Source organism: Gymnoscopelus microlampas (assembly GCF_963454915.1).
Source record: "Gymnoscopelus microlampas genome assembly, chromosome: 3".
NCBI classification, from domain to species: domain Eukaryota; kingdom Metazoa; phylum Chordata; class Actinopteri; order Myctophiformes; family Myctophidae; genus Gymnoscopelus; species Gymnoscopelus microlampas.
The window spans coordinates 26,754,974-26,776,180 of NC_139940.1; the positions used below are offsets into that span (position 1 = coordinate 26,754,974).

A 21,207-nucleotide genomic window follows, 5' to 3' on the forward strand; every position below is an offset into this window, starting at 1 on the left:
GTTTTATTTTAAAATGTAATTTTTTTCATCCCTCATTTTAATTTCTATAACAACCTTCTTTAACATACATGGCCATTTTAGTTGTAAAATAATATTTGTATTGTGTATTATCTAGGTGCAGTGAGATTTCCTTTTGCTGTTCAGTATCCATGGCATGTCATGTTTTTGATCAAGGAAGTAAGCTTGTTTGGCTGTGGCACGCAAGTCAATCTGGATAAGAGCAATCGCTATAACACCTAAATTGTGATTTCAAATGTACTCAAACTCTTATATGTGCACTGCATAGTGCATACACACACCAACAAACAGACATACCCACAGCACACACACCCTCCAATGTTCCTGATCCTGTCCGACTTTTAAATTCAGTGTGAACCATGTATTTGAATCCTCTCTTGTTTGTTGTCTGTGTTCTCCGTGGGGTCTTTGCATGTGTTTTCTCTCCCCCATCTTCTGGGATGCTGCTCACTCTCCATCCTGTCGATGACTCCGGCAGACCAGAGTGAATTGGAATCATCTTTTCAGCATAAATCTCACAGCACATTTCAATAACATCGCTGTCTGCCGACCGGGCCGCTTTCTCCACCTTCAGCGGACCCAAAAAAAAAAAAAAACCTGGAGGGAGATCAATTGGCGACTCACTTGAAAGAATATTTTATCATTTTTAAAGGAGATTGCAGCTCAGTGCCTGTCAGGGCATATTGATCTGAGCAGAGATCACACTGCTACTCCCACAGAACCATGAGGACCAACCAACAACACACACACATGCACACACACACACACGCATACACATACCCACAGATAATGTCCATAGACGGACACCAATCTCTCTCTCTTTCTCTCACACACACACACACACACACACACACACACACACACACACACACACACACACACACACACACACACACACACACACACACACACACACACACACACACACACACACACACACACACACACACACACACACACACACACACCTTTTCTACAGAGTGCCCTGCTTGGCCAAAACAGTGAAGAGCTGTTTTGTTTCTGTGCCTGTATTTCCACTAAACATGGCCTTTCCACACATCATCCCATCTGCTTTGTTACCTAGCTCTCTCCTGTTTAATTACTTTCTATGCATTGGTCCGCTTCGAGGGCGCCGTGGTGGAGTTATGACCTAAAGAGCCTACTGGGTCATCTGGTGCAGGTCGACAGCAACACACAGGGCCCCTCAGACACTCAGGCCCCATGGCGGAGAAAGAGAGCTGAACCTCAGTGTTCAGGCCCAATTAACCTAACAACTGAGCTGGAGAGCAGCACAATAGCCCTTTCACTTAGCCTCAGCGCCTTAAGAGTCGTGGCTGCCATTCAGTTGTATTTGCAGACACCGTCTTTAGATTGTAATGGGTTTTGTCTTAGAGGGGGCAGTGTTCTGGGCCTTTGGGAGGCAAATAGAAAAGAACGTTTTGTGTTTGTTTGGGTGCTGGGAGGTCTTTGATTGACAGCAATTATTGGAGGGTTAACGTAAAGGGCATGGGTGCCAGTGATTGTCTCCTATACCCATTCCTTTCCTCTGAAGCATGCTGACACTCACACATGCACGAACACGCGTGCACAGTGTTGCACACACACACACACACACACACACACACACACACACACACACACACACACACACACACACACACACACACACACACACACACACACACACACACACACACACACATACGCACATGCACACAATGTACAAATGTGATAGTACCAGTCTGCCAACAGATTCTCTTCGCCTGCACCTTGTAGTCTAAGCACTCACACAATCAACCCATTTACTCAGTATCCTATATCCTACTATAACTGACACACATGAAAAATATTTACATAAAAAAGAGGCTTCTAATACTACTTGTGCACTTCAGCTAAAAGTGCACTTGTTTTCCATACTGAATTCATAAATAATTCACAGAGCAGCTTGCCTCAAACTAATTCATTTCAGGATTATTTAAATAGAAAGTAATCACAAGCTTAAATTCCCAGATCACTAACATAATAAAACTACTGTTGAGGAGTGCACCAATCAAAGCAACAGGTGTGACACAACGTCCTGTGTTGATACAAAATTCTGTTCGTATAACTGAAGAGCAGTGAATAAAAGCTATAAAGGTTTATTTCAACTACTAGCATACAATAACAGTCCTACATTATGATATTAGGTCAACAAACACAAACTTCAAGGGTAGATAGCACAGAGGGTGAAAGTAAAGGCCATTAGGGAGAAGAGGAACCAGAAGAGGGGAGGAGAGCGGCGAAGCAAAAGCGTAGCGAAAGCAAGACTTGTGCCCCTATAATGAGGCATGGCCGCTAACCTGATTAAATGTTATCAGCAATAAGACTAATTATTTCCTCTTCCTCTTAAAGACAGCGCGTTAATCCTGTTAGCAGCATGGTAGTTTTTGGGGCCAAGCCTTAATTGGCACTGTAACGAAGAGAAGGAACAAGGGATGGAGTGTGGGATGAATGGAGAGAGAGGTAGATGGGGACATGGGTGGAGTTAGTCATGGGGAGACAAAGGCAGGGATGGGTGATGGAGGTGGGCATGAAGAAAGTGACGTATGGCAGATGAAGGGAGGGAGGGACAAAGCGAAGGAAGGAAATATGGAGGGAAGCATGAAAGGATGTTAATAGCAGCAGCAGCAGAAATTACATGGGAGTGTCTAGATTCTTGTCTGAAAATAAATAGAGGAAAGTATCATCCACTTTCTCCCAATCGTTCATTTTCACCGCACGAAATCAATTAACAAAGCTGGCCTCCTTCATCGACACGCTTATTTGCATAACGACCAAGGATGGCTGAGTTTGTGCAACGCCCTGTTGTTTTTGTGATTAATGCAAAATCTGCATTTCTTTTAATGCTATTTTGTTTTTTGCTCTACTTTTCATCATCTTTGAAAGTTATGGATACAAATTGGAGCTTAGTGAAGTGTCCCTTAACGAGCATGGTTTGTAATGGTGTCAACTTTAAAAGGCTGGGGGATTCATTAGAGCTCAGCGGTTGAACTACCAAAGCCATGCTCTTAATACTGTTTGAGATATAGGGCCTCATATCAGAACTATATCCAGCTACAGTAGTTAACAGGGCCTCACGGCAGAGACTTAGTGTATAGCTTGTTAACTGGGCCTCACGGCGGAGACCTACTGTATAGCTTGTTTACTGGGCCCCATGGTGGAGACATATTGTATAGCTAGTTAACTGGGCGCCACAGTGGAGACATACAGCATAGACCAGTGGTTCTCAACCTTTTTACAACAAGTACCACCTCAGATTTTATCTGTCATTCCAAGTACCATTACCGCCAAACATGCACGCGCGCGCAGCGCGCGTGCATGTTTGGCATCGTGCGCGCGCGAAGCGCGCGTGCGATATTTTGCGCGCGCGCAGCGCGCGCGATTTTTTGGGCGGTTATTAGCGGTTATTGATGCTTTTTGGGCGGGTTTAGGATGGATTTAGGGCAGTGGTTTTCAACCTTTATCATGCCAAGGACCCCTAAATTGATAAACATTCGGCCGTGGACCCCCATTTGAAAATGTTTTGTGCCAGGGACCCCCAGAAGCAAAGATATCAGTTCATTTTCGCTTAAAAAAAAAAAAAATATTCAAAGATATGCAACACTTTTTCAAGGTTTTTCCAAAAATAGCAGATCTACAAGCTCATAGCGTGGTGCCGTGCCTGCTATTTTTGAATAGCCAAAGCTAAGTGGTTAAAAATGATTGTGACGCTATTAACTCATGTCCAACTTGACCATACTGTACAATACCAAGTACATTTTCAAAAAGCCAAAGTTTAAATGGGGCTGAAGCGGTTTATGTATGTTTTGTCATAATAATTAAAATCCACAAAGTTACTAGTAGTAACTAAAGTTTTCAAATAATTGAGGTGGAGTAAAAGTATAATATTTGCCTCTGAGATGTATTGGAATAGAAATAAAAATATTGCAAATTGGAAATACTCCAGTCAAGTAAAATTACCTTAAAATTATACTCAAGTACAGTATTTGAGTACATGTACTTAGTTACTTTCCACCACTGTCAGCATTAGATAAGATGAATTACTCACCTTCTGAAAAGATGAAAGAAAACACACTTTTGTTCCATAGCCCCACATTGTCTTGGTTTCAGAGATCATGGTTGTAAATATGAACTTTTGCCACAAAGTCTTTATATTCCATAATGTCCCATGACCCACGTCCGTGTTATTTACATTTTGACGATGCACGTTAGTCAAGTGGAGCTGTGTTCCGTGAGCAGAAAGCTGTCAAGTGGCCTCCAGAAAATAAATCTGGTTTCCTTTCAAAACGATGTGCATTTCAGAATAAGAGGTTTTTTAAAACTCTATCCTTGTAATGTTACAATTCAACACACGTTTTATTTTGAAATCATACTACTAGAAGTAGAAGTACCCAGGTAGCCTAGTTGAAACTACTTAACTTCACTCGAAAGCAGCTGTTTATGCGGAACGGGGGGAGAAAAAAAAAAGTCAGACAAACAGTGGGGGGAAATCACGGATCTGTGAGAGTGTCCCGTCGTACGCACAAATGAATGAATGGTTGTGACGCCCTGTATGTTAATCTGACGTTAGTAGATTATGTTTTATTCTTGAACATGGCCATGGGTCTGTGGCAGGTTATTTAGGGATTTCACAGCTGCCTTTGACTTTTTCTTAACGGAACGGCGTTCCGCCACCGAATCTTTTACCGGAACGCCGTTCCGGACCGTGCCGGCCCACTTTCACCCCTGCCCTTCACCGTGTTTGTTTTGATCGTGGCTACCAGTACCGGCGCATTCAAAGCTGCGTTCGAAAATACAGCACTGAGCGCACTGGCCAATACAAACTAATAGGCGAGTGTGCTCCGGTGCGTAATTTCCGAACGCACAGTGTGTAACAGCCACGAAATGCGCTGTTCCCACGCTGACAAAGTGTTCAACAAAACCTTTTTTAAATTAAATTTGAGTGATATTATGGTAATGTTATTTCCATTCAAAGTAGTATTTCGATAGTTTTATTATGTTTTCATATATATAATTTTTTTTTTTTTTTTTTTTTTTTCCCACTTTTTTCATTTTTGGGAAGATTCTTCCGCGTACCACCAGGGGGGGGCTCAAGTACCACCGGTGGTACGCGTACCACAGGTTGAGAACCACTGGCATAGACAGTTAGTGGGGCCTTATATGGAGCTATACAGCATATTACAAAATACCAAATAATTAGCAAAACTCTGCCTTCTGGTGGCGTTATAACAGGCCCATGTGAAATGTTTGGGTCAGAGGTTCAGCTCTGGCATCCATTGAGTGTATGTGCACTATTTCGCTGCAAGCAATCCAACGGTGCCGGAGATTAGCTGTTCACAGACGGACACACACACACACACACACGGACTCCCCATTGGCTTAAAGGACAGCCAATGAGGAGAAAGTTAGGAAAAAGTCACTACTAGCGCAGTGACTGAATATATGGGGTAAAAAAAAGCTGCTCTGAATTAAGAGTAGGCTATTATCTAAATCTGGATGCAACACGCACGCATGCGCGCGCACACGCACACACACACACACACACACACACACACACACACACACACACACCTCTCTACCCCACAACAAGCTAAAGCTGAACTCAAACTTCCTACCCTCGCCATCACCTCCTGCCACACACCTCCTTCTCTCCTCTGCCTATCCCGTTGCCTCATTCCTTTCTTCTCTCCTAATAACAAACATACTGAACCTCCTGCTGGTCATGGCACCTCCTCCTGTTACCACCACCTCCTGCTGTAATTAAACCAAGGACTCACTAATTATGTCCACATTGCTCTAACCTCCCACCCCCGATGCGTCCATGTGCACGCTTACGCACACACACACACACACACACACACACACACACACACACACACACACACACACACACACACACACACACACACACACACACACACACACACACACACACACACACACACACACACACACACACACACACACACACACACACACGAGTGCTCAGAGCTCCAAATGCCGGAGGTGCTAGTATCAGAGGTCATAGTTCAACATTCAAAGAAGTACAAGGTGGCTTTGATCAAACAAATGTACACTCACACACACTCACTCTGTCCTCTCTCTCTCTTCCTCTCATCCACTTTACTGACATGATTGAAAGGTAGATTGTGTGTCTGAGCCTTTTCACAAAAAAGTTGATTTATAATTTGTCTTTCTTTCCAAATTAACTTTAAAATTTCGTCACAAAAGCATTTACTTCCTAACACTCCTCCAGTTCACCATTTTCTGAACTCCTCTCTCTCTCCTGTTTTTCTCTTTCTCTATCCCTCTTATTTCCCTTTCCATCTCTCCTTGTCACATCCCCCCTTCTCTCTCTCTTTCTCTTACTCTCTCTCTCTCTTGCACACTCGGAAGGCTGCTGGTAGGCCTGGGGTGCATCCTGAGATGTGTGAGGGCCAAAACGGAGGTTTGTGGGAGGCTACTGTGTGTGTGTGTGTGTGTGTGTGTGTGTGTGTGTGTGTGTGTGTGTGTGTGTGTGTGTGTGTGTGTTTTATGTCTATGCTTGTGGCAATCTTTGGCAGCATCTTCTCTGTGTGTGTGTGTGTGTGTGTGTGTGTGTGTGTGTGTGTGTGTGTGTGTGTGTGTGTGTGTGTGTGTGTGTGTGTGTGTGTGTGTGTGTGTATGTTTGTCCCTCAAGCGGCAGTCGCAGCCCCTGCCAGCTGGCGGTGTGCTCAGAGCTGGTGGAATGTTCCAGAGGGGTCCACAGTCTTTGACTGGAAGAGATAAGGCTACATAGCTGGGGGGCGGGGGATGGGGGGGAAGGGCTACAATGAAGACACACATGTATAAACACACTTGCATAAACACATCAACTCATATTCATCACACGCCTCAGTACCCAGGCTTGTACTGTTGGACGAGGCTTTTCATATTATCAAAATTCAGATTCATCTCTGTCTATGGCCTTGACTACACATATATGGATAATTTTCTAAACAGACATTTTGTCGTCCATTTAAAACAGAACTCCTGTCCACAAGACGTTATGTTTAAGTGTGTTAAAGTTGCTTCACAGATGTTTTTTCTTTATTTACAACTCTGTCTTTACTAAAGGCATATGTAGAAATTATGCACTAGCTTTACATTTGTTATGGTTGCGACATGAAATGGTTAAAAGATAGACCGTTTTGCCCAGCTCCCCAATCCTACTATGCTATGTGACCATGGAGCAACAGTGAAGCAGAAGGTCACAGATGGGGCTAAACCAAAACCGTCTATATGCTGTAGACTAAATAACATGTGCAGCAAGAGTGCAGTGGTGCAGTTGATGAAGCAATAGTTATAAACCTGTAATTAGTCCTACTGTAACAGTGCTAACCAAACATAAACAACCTGGTATACAGTATAGCTGCCATTAATGTTGTCATTTCCAGGCGCTTACTCATTGCAAAAAACAACAATGGACATGGACATGCACAAATTGAATTTCATCAAACGGTCAGTTTTACCCATGTAATGGGTGTGGATGAGAAGCCCAAACATACAATATTAGTTTTGCTAAATATCCATGCTAATGTGGACAGGGCCTTAGTCAATATCCTCCCATATACAAACCAAATCAGCAAAGAATTGGAATAGAGGGAATATTAAAGCAATTTATAACAAAGTAGCAAATGTAGCTCAAATTAAGACCTCTGCGATATATTTGAGCTAGTTGATGTTTCTGGCCTTTAGCTGAGGTCTTTACCCAGAGAAACTTTCAGCGTCTGACCCAATGACACCTTGTCACCAGCCTGGGTGTTGATGAACACACTGGCAAGTGTGGGGATTGAACTAGTGCGTTTTAGTATCTCCAACAACTCAACAAATCCTTTAAACCACAAATCTGTCACAACATGCCCTAGAATTCTTCAACAACACGTTCCAATACATCACGGTTTGTGACCTTTCATCATGACTTAAAGACCTGTCATCTCTGTTATGAGAGAAGTCACATCTCAGCAAGGTTTTCTGGGAAATGGAGTGTCTAATGTGCTCATTGACAGAGACGTGTCAACATGCCTTCTGTTGTCCTGTGTCTATAGTGTCTAGTTGAACATGAGTAGTTGAGTTCTCGCTCAAAGGCATTCCGGTAACCCAGACTTGGAGATTTCCTTACAGTAGGTTACATCAAACTGATGTTTAGTGAAATAACACTTTAAGCTGCAAATGTAGGACATACTGAAAACTTTAGAAGCATTAGACAACGACAAATAGATAGTTGGCAATATTTAGACAAGGGTTCATATTGAGGCAAAATAGAATATATTGAAATAGAGACATAGAGGTGTCAAAAGATTAAAGACATTTTTTTGCTATTGGGTTTCAGCACCTGGACCACAAAATGGCGTCTTTCAACGCCAGTGCGGATGGCTGAGTATAAGCAGAACCTTCCCACATCTCCACGTCTCATTTAACAAGGGAAGCCAGCTCAGAATTTTCCAGCGACTGCAGCGATGACAGAGCTGCCCTCTGTTTGTTTGCAGTCTGAACAAAGCCGGTGTGTCGGGTAGAGAGCAGCCTCCAGACACCTGCAGTTTACACAGTGACCTTTGAATGCCTTCAGTGGCAAGCAACATCACAAGCAGAATGAAGATGACACTACCCTACAACACCATCTTTATATTTCCACTATTGCAGTGGATGTTAGAGATAGATATTTTACTGACCCCGAAGGAAATTCCCATGTTCAAGTAACCCACAGTGTGCAAATGAGTAGGTAGCACAAAAACTAATTTCACCCACTGTTTTACATCTGTAAAACCTGTAAAGCTGTGATGTGACAATAAAGTTGATTCTGATTCTAGAACAATGCTAAGTAAATAAGATAAGCAAAGTATACAAGGAATAATAATAATAAACAAAATACAATAGAAGAACAATGTGTATGACTGTACTGTGTACAGTCTGTGATGCACAGTTTATGGAAAAGCATGGGGCTGATAATTGCTCCCAATGGCTACAGAAATGTCATGCTAAACTCACTAGAGTTAACCAGTACTATAGTATGTTAGTATACCATATACTCTAGCATCTAGAAGAGTACCCCTTACACTAGTATATACTAGTACACATTATACACTAGACTTGAGTGTAGACTCAGTACTAGGAGTCTAGAGTCTACAAACAGCACTATTGCTATAAAGTTGCCTGTAGTGAACTGAACCATAATGCAAGTGTAAATAGGTGTCTTATTTCCTAATGTCCCAGTGCCTTGACTTCAACACGACAGATAATACATATATTATTAAAAACAATAAGAGCACCTGAAAAGAGCCTCAAAGTTGTTTGCCCTTTTGTCTTTGTCACCCTCAACAGAATCCTCTTTCTTTTTACCAACTAGTGTACAGTGTGCCGCCGTTGAACAAACACTGCCCTGAAGGCTGGAAAAACAACCACCATATCTTCTCAGAACACTCACCAGCCTGCAAGCTGCTTTGAAATCCTCCTCCAACTCAAAGGAACATCACAGAACACAACCTCCTGGGGCCTGGCAAGAACATTATTCTTTTTCATTTCAAATGCTCCTCTCTTCTCTCTCCATCATTTTCCCCCAGCCCTCTACTCAATTTGAACAACTCATTTGGATTTGACAAGCGAAGATAAGCATAAATTAAAACAGGTGTGTTCTCGGTAAATAACTAAATAACAAAATGACTAACATTTAGTTACATGTGTACACTCTTAAGAGTTACAAATGGATATATTAACACCGAGTGCTTTATTGTGACCTATGTGTATAGCCCCTCCCCTCAGTTCTGAGCCTGGCATAGGTGGAAGGTATAGGAAATATACACACGCACGCACGCACACACACGCACACACACACACACACACACACACACACACACACACACACACACACACACACACACACACACACACACACACACACACACACACACACACACACACACACACACACACACAAAGAAGCATGCATACACATACACATACACAGATACACATGTATCTCTCAACTTGGTGTTACCTGACAGTTGTGAAAGGCTGGCATTGTGTTGCATTGTGTAAACACACACACACACACACACGCACACACACGCACACACACACACACACACACACACACACACACACACACACACACACACACACACACACACACACACACACACACACACACACACACACACACACACACACACACACACACACACACACACACACACACACACACACACACACACACACACACCACAGGGCCCTCAGGGTGAGCCAGAGCCACGGTCCGCCTGTCAGTGGCGATTTAGGGCCACCACGTCGCAGAACGGGTCCTGCTTCATATTGGATTACCGGCCCCCCTGTGAGAAGTGTTAGAAAGGTGTGCACGTATGTGCACGAGAGATAAAGTGTGAAAGAAATGGAGGAAATAAAAGGCGAGCCTTTGTCTTGCTGTCTCTGAAGCACTTTGTAACTCTTATACACTTTCCCCGCAAAGGAAATTAAAACTAATAGTTTAATACAATTACAAACAGGAGACCTGGAGTGTGTTTGGCTGACTGCCCTGAGGGACATTCACATAAAGGTCTATGTAGGGCGTACACTGGTTGTTCAGGTCCATTGTCACATTTTGTGTGTGTGTGTGTGTGAGTGTGAGTGTGAGTGTGAGTGTGAGTGTGAGTGTGAGTGTGAGTGTGAGTGTGCGTGTGCGTGTGCGTGTGAGTGTGAGTGTGAGTGTGCGTGTGCGTGTGCGTGTGTGTGTGTGTGTGTGTGCGACTGAATCATCCCAGGTACAGGTCAAACATTATCTAGGTTCAACACTATGTGCACGACACGTAGACAGCTAACTGGATCATTTCAGAAGGTGCTTATACAGTATGTGTGTTTGTGCATGTGTGCCTGTGTGTGCGCATGTACTGTATGTCTCTGTGTGTGTTGTCTCTCAGACAGTCCATACTAGTGAGAATAGCTGACCTGTGTTAATCTTCCAGCCGTCCTTTCATCCAGAAGCAAAGCGGGAGTGCAAGTCTGCTACTGCCGAGAGTCGTAGCCCACCGAGCAACACCCACTCAAACACAAAGCATCTCCCCTTCATCCAGCTAATGAAAAGTGACTTCCCACAAATAAGAAAAAAGAGTAAACAAGTAATGAAGAAAATTGAATTGCTTCAACCCCTTTGGGACATGTCAGTACTTCACTGAAGAGAAAGGGCCTGTTCTCCATCGAGTCTCGAAAACGTGGATGTAGCGCTTAAAAGTTAATTCACCCGTGTATGTGTTTGTTCGTGTGTATGTCCGCGTGCGTTCGCACACGCATGTGTGTGTGTGTGTGTGTGTGTGTGTGTGTGTGTGTGTGTGTGTGTGTGTGTGTGTGTGTGTGTGTGTGTGTGTGTGTGTGTGTGTGTGTGTGTGTGGGAGAGGGAGAGGAGAGAGAGAGAGAGAGAGAGAGAGAGAGAGAGAGAGAGAGAGAGAGAGAGAGAGAGAGAGAGAGACAGAGACAGAGCAAAAGGCCCTTCATGACCTCAGACCAGAGAGCTAAAATGTACCCTGAGCTAGCAGACAGAGGGAGCTCATTCCAGGCCTCTGTTTTCATTATGCTCTCTATTTCATCCCCTGCCAAGTGGGGGAGTGCTGGGAGGAGCTTGAGGAGAAAGGGGAGGAGAGAACCAGCAGTGTGTGTGTGTGTGTGTGTGTGTGTGTGTGTGTGTGTGTGTGTGTGTGTGTGTGGGGGGGGGGGGAGTCAGGGTGAAAACATTAATAGAATCGGACAAAACAAAAGAGGCAGATGGAGAGATGGAGAAGAGAAGAAAAAGTAACAGAACAAGGTAAGGGAGGAGTGGCTAATGATTCTAGACAGTGAGAGTTGCTACGTGAGCGAAGAATCACTCCAGAATATACAGTATATATTATAATACAGTACACACTGTTTATTGAACCCTCTGAATTTTATGTTAGAATGTTATCAAGGGTATTAGCTATCTAATAATGCACGGAATATAGATGTGTGTGTGTGTGTGTGTGTGTGTGTGTGTGTGTGTGTGTGTGTGTGACTGTGTGTATGTGTGTTTGTGTGTGCGTCTGTCCCATGCATAACTCGAGCACCATCTGACCGATCGATTTCAAACCGCCGACGGTGTGTTGTGCCAAGTGGGAATTCGGTCAGAAAGGCGGTTGTCCAGAACCGAAAATCAGGTGAGAGTTCATACAGGGCCGGCAAGCACTATGATGACAGCGTTCAGCACCTCAGACAGCGTCACTGCCTAGGGCGCGTCATCGATGGAAGGTATGTCCCTAATTTAATGTCTGACGAGCTGAAGAACAGATGCACTGAATTGGCTGATCAAACTGTTTGACTCTGTGTTGCTGGCTCTCCTCAGGGAAGGAACTCTCTCCCATCGGGCCATAAGCGAATGCGCCACTGTATTATCCCTGTCGTACATTTCAGATGTTGTGATACTTTACCTGTCGGTCCTTTTCTGTCTCATTTCAGGCAATATAGGAGAGCGACTGAGCACTGCCATATTCACACTTTGTGTTAAACTACCGCTGTTTCCGTGTGTTGGCTTGGGTCAGACCTCACAATACATAGGACCACAATGGCTATGTCGATGAATTGAAAGCATAGGACCACAATGGAAACAAGTTCTCAGTCTCTTTTCTGTGTTATCCTTTTAGCCCAAATGTATGAATTCAATCAATCAATCTGTCTCTGTCCCTTTTATGGGAGATACCTGATGTGACGTCATAGTACTGACATCATAGGCATGGGCTTCTCCCCTCTCACCTGTCTGGAAAGAATCCTCCACATTGTAGTGCACTGCGTACTCTGACAACGAGTACAATGGGAACAACTGGTACAACGGGTATTGCATAAGTGGAGGAAGCATGCGTTCCCAACGGGCATCGCCCTAGTTGCCTTTAAATCAACCAAGATAAATCAATGTGGATCTCAGACTTCATGTGGCCGACCTGTGACGTCAGTCATTTATGATGTATCCATGACGTATGACTCCACATTTGGTGCGAGCCCCGTTGACTTCCACTATAAAATTAAAGTTGGATATATCGATCGTCCTGGCTGAAGGAGAGACGGCACATGAAGGGCATTCGGGTAATAAGTCAATTACCAAGGAGGCTTTTATCGGCCCAGGCTGCCCGTAAGGTTGAGGTGACCACCGACCATGTAAGGTTTGAGCCACAGGAAGTGCAGGTGACTAATCTGCCAAGCGGACTGGTGATCACCTCTTTAGAGAACTATTTCCCAGCCTCCAAGATTGGGGTGTTTGTCAGGGCTGGCTGTCGCTATGAGACCCCAGACTCACTGGGTGTTGCTCACCTCCTGAGACTGGCTGCCGGCCTGACAACCAAAGGTGCTTCAGCCTTCAGAATCTGTCATGGCATTGAGGCAGTGGGAGGCAAAATGAGCGTGACAGCATCCAGAGAGAACATGGTCTACTCTGTGGACTGTTTGAGAGATGACATTGATACAGTGATGGAGTACCTGATCAATGTGACCACGGCACCAGAGTTCAGGCCATGGGAAGTGTCAGATCTCACCCCCAAAGTGAAGATGGACAAGGCCCTGGCTGCTCAGAGCCCCCTGATCTGTGTGATCGAAGGTCTACATGGAGCAGCCTACAAGAACGCTCTCTCTAACTCCCTGTATTGTCCAGACCACATGGTCGGCAACATCCAGTCTGAGCAGATGCACCACTTTGTCCAGAACAACTTTACAACTGCAAGAATGGCTCTTGTTGGACTTGGTATTGACCATGCTGTGCTGACGCAGGTAGGGGAGCAGTTCCACAACATCCGCAGCGGGCTTGGAACAGCAGGGGCTATGTCCCAGTACCGTGGAGGTGAGGTGCGTCAGCAGAGCTCCAGCAGTCTGGTCCACTGTGCGGTGGTGAGCCAGTCGGCAAGAGTGGGGACCCCGGAGGTCCTGGCCTTCAGCGTGCTGCAGCACATCCTGGGGGCTGGCCCCCACGTCAAGAGGGGCTCCAACACCACTAGCAAACTCATCCAGGGAATCTCCAAGGCAACCAGTGACCCCTTTGATGCCACTGCTTATAGTGAAAGCTACTCTGACTCCGGTCTCTTTGGAGTCTACACCATCTGCCAATATGCTGCAGCCGGTGATGTGATCAAGGCTGCTCTGGCCCAGGTGAAAGCTGTTGCCGACGGTGCAGTCACTGCTGCTGACCTCACCCGGGCCAAGAACCAGCTGAAGGCCCAGTATCTGATGTCTCTGGAGACCTCTGAAGGATTGATAGATGCTATGGGCACCCAAGCCATGTCTGGAGGAGTCTACATCAGTCCTGACACCGTCACAAAGAGCATTGACAATGTCTCCCTTGCTGATATTGCCAATGCTGCAAAGAAGTTTGTGGCCGGCAAGAAATCCATGGCGTCCAGCGGCAACCTAGTAAAAACACCCTTCATTGACGAGATCTAACCTTCTCCCTGCCTCCCCCTGCTCTGCTCTATCCAACAGTCATTTAAACAACTTCATTCTGCATGGATATAGTCCTCTGGGTTGGGGGGGATATGGGGAGAAAAAAGAAAAGGGGGGTAAAGAAAAGATATTTAAGTTTGTCTTTCTATTTTGATGCTGTATATATACCCTTTTGGCCTTTTCAGTAATAAATACATAAAAAAAATTAAAATGAAATAAAAAAGACCATTTCATCAACCCAGTGAAATAAAGATGGTCACTGATTTGTCATATTAATGGGGGGTTTTCAGAGTAGATAAATTATCTGGTAGCACCCAAATGTATAACAAACATGGGAAAGTTCTCATTCTATTGCTCTGCCACCAAAATGTGGAATGCCCTTAACACCATCCATTAAAGGATGTGTAACACTGGTTTCCTTCGAAATTGGCCTGAAAAAAACATCTATCAGGAGACCAAAAGGGGAGGCAAATTTAATTTCCCTATGTATCTTTTGAACAATGTTTGTATTTGTTGATGACATTTATTATTGTGTTAATTGATTACATAGGACCACAATGGAAACAAGTCCACAGGACTGTTTGGTGTTATCCTTTTAGCGTTAATGTCTTACTGTATCACCTGTTGTTTACATTTCTGACTAATAAAGTGTTCAATTCAATGTCACCGCACCAGTGGGTGTTTCTATTCACAGTTATATTTCAAGGCGGACCCTTTTCTGCTGTGCAGAAATATTAACGGTCCTCGTTTGTCCCCTTGAACAGTATAGGGCATAGTAGTGGCGGTGAACACACCGACAGACAGATACAAACGCAGACTCTCTTATAGACTGCTAGCCACATGCAGAGCAAGCCTGTACTTTTGTATATATTTATGATCTATAGTATGTTATGTACATACTGACAGACACACATGAAAGAAACTTGTGAGGGAATGACTTCCTCAGGATGTTGCAGTAATATGATCTGGCTACCCTGGTGGGCCAGTGATAAAGCTGCTCTGTGTTTGGGTATCGTGTGTGTGTGTGTGTGTGTGTGTGTGTGTGTGTGTGTGTGTGTGTGTGTGTGTGTGTGTGTGTGTGTGTGTGTGTGTGTGTGTGTGTGTGTGTGCGTGCGTGCGTGCGTGCGTGCGTGCGTGCGTGCGTGCGTGCGTGCGTGCGTGCGTGCGTGCGTGCGTGCATGTGCATGCACGTTCGTGCGCGTGTGTGCGTGTGTCATTAAGGGCAGGGGGTCCACGGGTGAATGATCTAACCTCTGCTCCCTGACAGAACGTTGTGAGGAAGAAGGAGAAGGAGGATGAGTGCTGAATGCACAGTGATGATGGGTGTGCAGTTAATTCCAATATCTACTGAATCAATTGTAATAAAAAAAATAAGGAAAAACAGTCTATACCCAGGGATGTGCTTTGTCAGACCCTGCTTATGCCAGTGTTCAATGCCCATGTGCAATTTAAGACTGATTGGCGACCCATTGAGGAGAAAATGTATTCAGACAGATTTGTAAAATGTATAGAATAATAATCATGATTTACTTTTTTGGCCGAATGATGTGCTTGTTTTGGCCAACAGTCTGATTGCTCACTCAAACTATTCCTTGCTTTTGTCATCATCAGTGTCTCTTCCTGATAAATCACTTAACACTTATTAAAATTAACTTTTTTTTCGTTTCAACTCACTGTTTTCATTATTGTTTCTCTCCTCCCTATGTTTCATTTTCATTTCATTTCAAGCCTTTATTTAAACTCAACGCCCATTGAGGGAGACTGTGAAATGTGTATGTCTTAAGCTCACTGTTTAGACATCAATTGGACTATCCCCCTTTCGCTCTGACAATCTTTGTCATTCTCTTCCTTGGCGGTTCTCTCTCTTTCCCGTGCTATATTTTCTCTATTCGTGTGTCTTTCTTTCCAACTGTCTTTCTTTCTGACCGTCTCTGTCTTTCTCCTAACTGTCAGGATCGGGGGCCAATGATGTCTCAGACTTTTGGCATGGGCAGCTTCAGGGCATTTCTCTTTCTCCCTCCTCACCTTTCCACTTCAATCTCTCTCTTATCCTATTGTGACAGGACTTTAGAGTGCCTTTTTTCAGAAGCACAGGTGATGTGCAGTATTTTTGATCTGGCAGCCCTTTGGACAACATGTGGCTCCAGGGCGGGGGCCTTCAGAAATAGACAGCACAGCAAGACCTAGAATATTAATTTAACATTGTGCATTTTTACACTTTCAGAGTTAGATTCACACTCCAGATTTAACTGCATGCGTGTGTGCGTGTGTGTGTGTGTGTGTGTGTGTGTGTGTGTGTGTGTGTGTGTGTGTGTGTGTGTGTGTGTGTGTGTGTGTGTGTGTGTGTGTGTGTGTGTGCGATGATTGTCTGACTACACAAGACTACATACCAGCTTTAGTTTAGCAACACACAACTCAAACACTGATGTGGACAAAAATGCAATGTAGGTTATTCAACAATTCAACTCAGTGAGACATGAGGCAATTAACACCATGTTTTGGCCTTCCAAAGCAATGTTCTAATGGGGTTGGACACAAGCGCAATCGCCTAACAGTTTAGAAGCATGTGTTATCTATTTCAATGAGAGAGAGAGAGAGAGAGAGAGAGAGAGAGAGAGAGAGAGAGAGAGAGAGAGAGAGAGAGAGAGAGCAAGCAAGCACGCCTTTGAAGTTTCCGTTTCAAAACGAGATGGCAGGGGTTCTGTTGTGGCATGCAACTTCGCAAGCCGTGTGAAATCTATAATGGCACAGAATGGTGCACAGTATGTGCATGTGTGTGTGTGTGTGTGTGTGTGTGTGTGTGTGTGTGTGTGTGTGTGTGTGGGGGTGCAGAGTTTGCATGTCGGTCAGTCACCCTGGGACTGACGTGTAGAGCAGAGGCAGCACTGGCACTATGGAATGAGTTGGCAGGGGGCACCGGCCTTCTGTGCGGGTGGGTGGATGGTGCCATCATGCAAACGCCATGGACTAGTAGGTCATCTGCAGCATGTGGATCCAAAGAAGCTAAAGACCTTCTGGTGTGGGCACAGCATGTAACATAATGGTGATGCTGGTCGACCACACATGCATACAAATTCAACAAGCACCTCTGGTCTTCGCTTTTCTGTACATGTGCATAATACAATGCAACGCAATGCAATGTGGAACGTATATCCTGTTACCTGCTGTGTACATAATACAAGTGCAATGTGGAATGTATATCCTGTTACCTTCTGTGTACATAATACAATGTGGAATGTACAGTATTTACAGTATATGCTGTTACCTTCTGCAAAGCAGAACGTATATATATGTTGTTTCCTTCTGTGCACAAAATACAAGTGCATAATACATGTGCAGTGCAAAATGTATTATGCTGTCACCTTCTGGGTACATCATATAATACAAGCGCAAATAGGCTTCTAGCCTATTTATTTATGGTTTTCTTTCATTTAATTTCTTATTATATTATATAAGAAAAGTGGCAAGCGGCAAGACCAGAGGTGCTTGTGTATTACATGAAGTCAGTTTATGCAATAGGCCTGCATGTGCCTTCACATACAGTAGCTGTGAAGACTGATATAGCCTGTCAGTCACAGGCACAGTGCAACACGTTGTGAGCTTGTAGACTAGTTATTTTAGGTGCGTGACACCAGCACACAACCAGGTATGAATCAAGCTGAAGTTCATACTATTTGTGTGCTCAAGAACTTTTCTTGCTGTTTGCGTTGGATTGGATCGATCTCAGAAGCATGGAATGACAGATCTTATAGGCTATTTATAAGCTATTTATTTATCTTCTTATTAATTCTATTTTGGCCTTGCCATAAATCGGTACTTCCAAGCGATCATATCTGCTCTTCAGTCCTGTGGCAAGAAAAGTCACAAGGCACCTAAATAAGTAGGCTACCTTAACATTGTTTTGTAGCACCCCAATGGAAAACAGCATTCGGTTCAGCCAAAATTTGAACTTCATCTTTACATTTATATTTTTGAGAACTTACAGTGTAAATATTTCTTTATACTGTCGTTATTCAATGTAATGCATGCACCTCACTGCCAAATTCCTTGTATGTGCAAATACACCTTGCAATAGAAAATAAATCTGATTCTGAATCTAAAAAGGCAGGCAAACATACTGTTATGGAAGTACAAAACTTCCATAACAGAGAATAAACTTTACTTATTATAACTTTACTGTCCAATAAAGCTCAGTGGATTAGAATGGGGAAGGAGGGGTGGGGGTGATAGGAAGTTCAGTGCAATACTTGCTTAGGCTCACAAAACCCTGCTTTTACTGCTGGAATTGGTTTCTGTGTTACTGCTAAAAAATGTTGAATGTCCCCCATATCTTCTCACCCACAGCTTAGAAATAGGTGATAACAAGCAACTGTGTGTGTGTGTGTGTGTGTGTGTGTGTGTGTGTGTGTGTGCGTGCGTGCGTGCGTGCGTGCGTGCGTGTGTGTGTGCATGCATGCGTGTGCGCACAGTCAGATGTGCATGTGGCGATGTGTCAACATGTGAGAGCACAGCGGCGTGTGCACATATGCAGATGGGATTAGAAGCGAGAGGCAGGCGAGGTTAAAAATACGCACGATGTCTAGCGCTGCTCGCTAATGTGCTAGCTAGCGCTCAGGTAAAAGAGGCGTGTATCAAAACTCTCTGGTAAACAACGCAATCGCCTGGGGAGACTTGACAAAAACATAAATATACACACAGACACAAATGCTAATAACCACACATGCAAGCATACAAATATGCACGTGCATACAATACTAACACTCACTCGCTCACTCACACACACACACACACACACACACACACACACACACACACACACACACACACACACACACACACACACACACACACACACACACACACACACACACACACACACACACACATATAATGCTTGGGTGAACGAAAGCAGAAACTTTACATATGATATGCAATTTTAAAATAGATACACTGCATTCAGTGGAATTGAAATGAGAAGTACAAAAGAGTGAGCATGCGCACACAAACACAGGAATGCAATGCATATACACACACACACACACACACACACACACACACACACACACACACACACACACACACACACACACACACACACACACACACACACACACACACACACACACACACACTGAGGTAGTATGAAGCAGGTGAGTCAGAGGGATTTACAATAAGCTGTTCACCATGGGAGGTGTGTGTGTACACACAGAAATATGCAAACATGCAGGTGCAGGCGGGAAAGAAATTGCAAAACACAAACAAACAACATTTCAGCCCAAATAAACCTCAATTGACTTCCAGAATACGTTTTTAAAAAATCACAATATGTGAAAAAAGATTGAGGAAGTTACTTCATTGTTCTACTGGTAGCGTGCATATGACATTTTACGCTGATTGGCCCAGTGGTTCGCGAGATCAGCCACGGAGAAACAGGCAGGTAGAAACAAGGGAACCAGGAGACCTGGTACTGCCAGACCCCTAGTGGTTTAAATCTGAATGGCCGGACTTCGCATGACGTGTCATGCGAAGTCACGGCATGCAAGGTCCCTTCTATGCCCATGTATGGACGAAAGGGGGACAAAAGATGGACAAACTTTTATGCCCATGTATGGACGAAATAGGGACAAAGCCTCATGTAGGCCGACCCTCTGGGTCTGGCAAAAACATAATCTCCCCTGGCAGATAACTAGAAAGGTGCACTAGAGGAGTGCATATCTTGGCTAGAAAATCTCTGATGTCATCAATATGATGTCAGTCATACTCCCAAATACGGAGTTCCAATCGGTTCCATATTTGGGCAAGATTGATTGATTGGTGTTTTGCTGTAATCTGAGATTACAAATTCACAAAATGTGAAAAAAAATCATATTGTGGAAATAAAAAGGGTACATTTTGGGCATAGGTTACATTATTTCTTATTGTTCTCTTTTTTTTCAAAGGCCCGAAAATAACATTGGAAATGCTAGTCCAATAAATGTGCCAGGTGGTATTGGAACAGACAAATATTGACAACTTACAAATACTTATGTGTAAGGTATTAGTCTTCCAGTGTAAAAGTTATCTGTAAGGGTTCATTTTATGCATAAGTTTCACCTCAGCAGCTACGCCTGGCCCAAGGAAGCGGGAAGTGGCAGACATTTAGACCGCTTGGGAGCCAATAATTCTCTCCTGATTTGTGTTCCTATATCCCCGTTAAGAGGCCAGTTCAGAGGAGATAAGCCAAGGGAAATACTTTTAAATGGTAGCGTGACCTTGACTCAAAGGGGAAACGAGAGTCAAAAGCCACTTCATCCCTCCAACACCCCTTTCATTTAACTGGGAAACAATTTCCCCGGGGCTGGCTGGAAGAGTGTGTCGAATTAGCTTCTGAGGTGAAGGAGAGAAAGAGGAGGAGTGGAGGAGGACGGGAAGAGGAGGAGAGGGAGAAGTCTTGTCACTGTGGTGGAGATTGACAGACAGGCTAGCGCCCCTGAGACACAGGGGGTTCTAACAGGATTCTCCATGCAGCTGGGATCAGGCAAGGTCAAACACCACTGCTGGATAAGGCTAACGTGCAGCTGCTCTTGGGTCAAGGAGCTGTGGGTTCTGGTCTTTTTCCTTGTCTTTCTTCAAATTAAAGGTTATAGTTTTTTTTATTATAGTTTTTTCTTTTTAACTGTTTATTTCTGAAACCAAGGAGACAGACTGTTGCTCCTCTCTGCAGGATCACTTTAA

The 21,207-nt window shown here is 44.1% G+C and overlaps 2 protein-coding genes across 2 annotated transcripts in view; one reads left to right on the forward strand and one right to left on the reverse strand.

Moving 5' to 3' along the window:
* Positions 1–21,207, reverse strand: part of LOC311041797 (neural-cadherin) — a gene marked incomplete at its 5' end in the record, with an annotated part of 161,866 nt that overhangs the window by 119,881 nt on the left and 20,778 nt on the right. The gene's annotated exons all lie outside the window — the stretch shown is intronic.
* On the forward strand, positions 13,135–14,493 carry LOC311042139 (cytochrome b-c1 complex subunit 2, mitochondrial-like; the record flags this gene model as incomplete). Its single annotated transcript, XM_084052694.1, has 1 exon — positions 13,135–14,493. The coding sequence occupies one exon, from the start codon at positions 13,135–13,137 to the stop codon at positions 14,491–14,493; it is 1,359 nt and encodes a 452-aa protein (XP_083908820.1).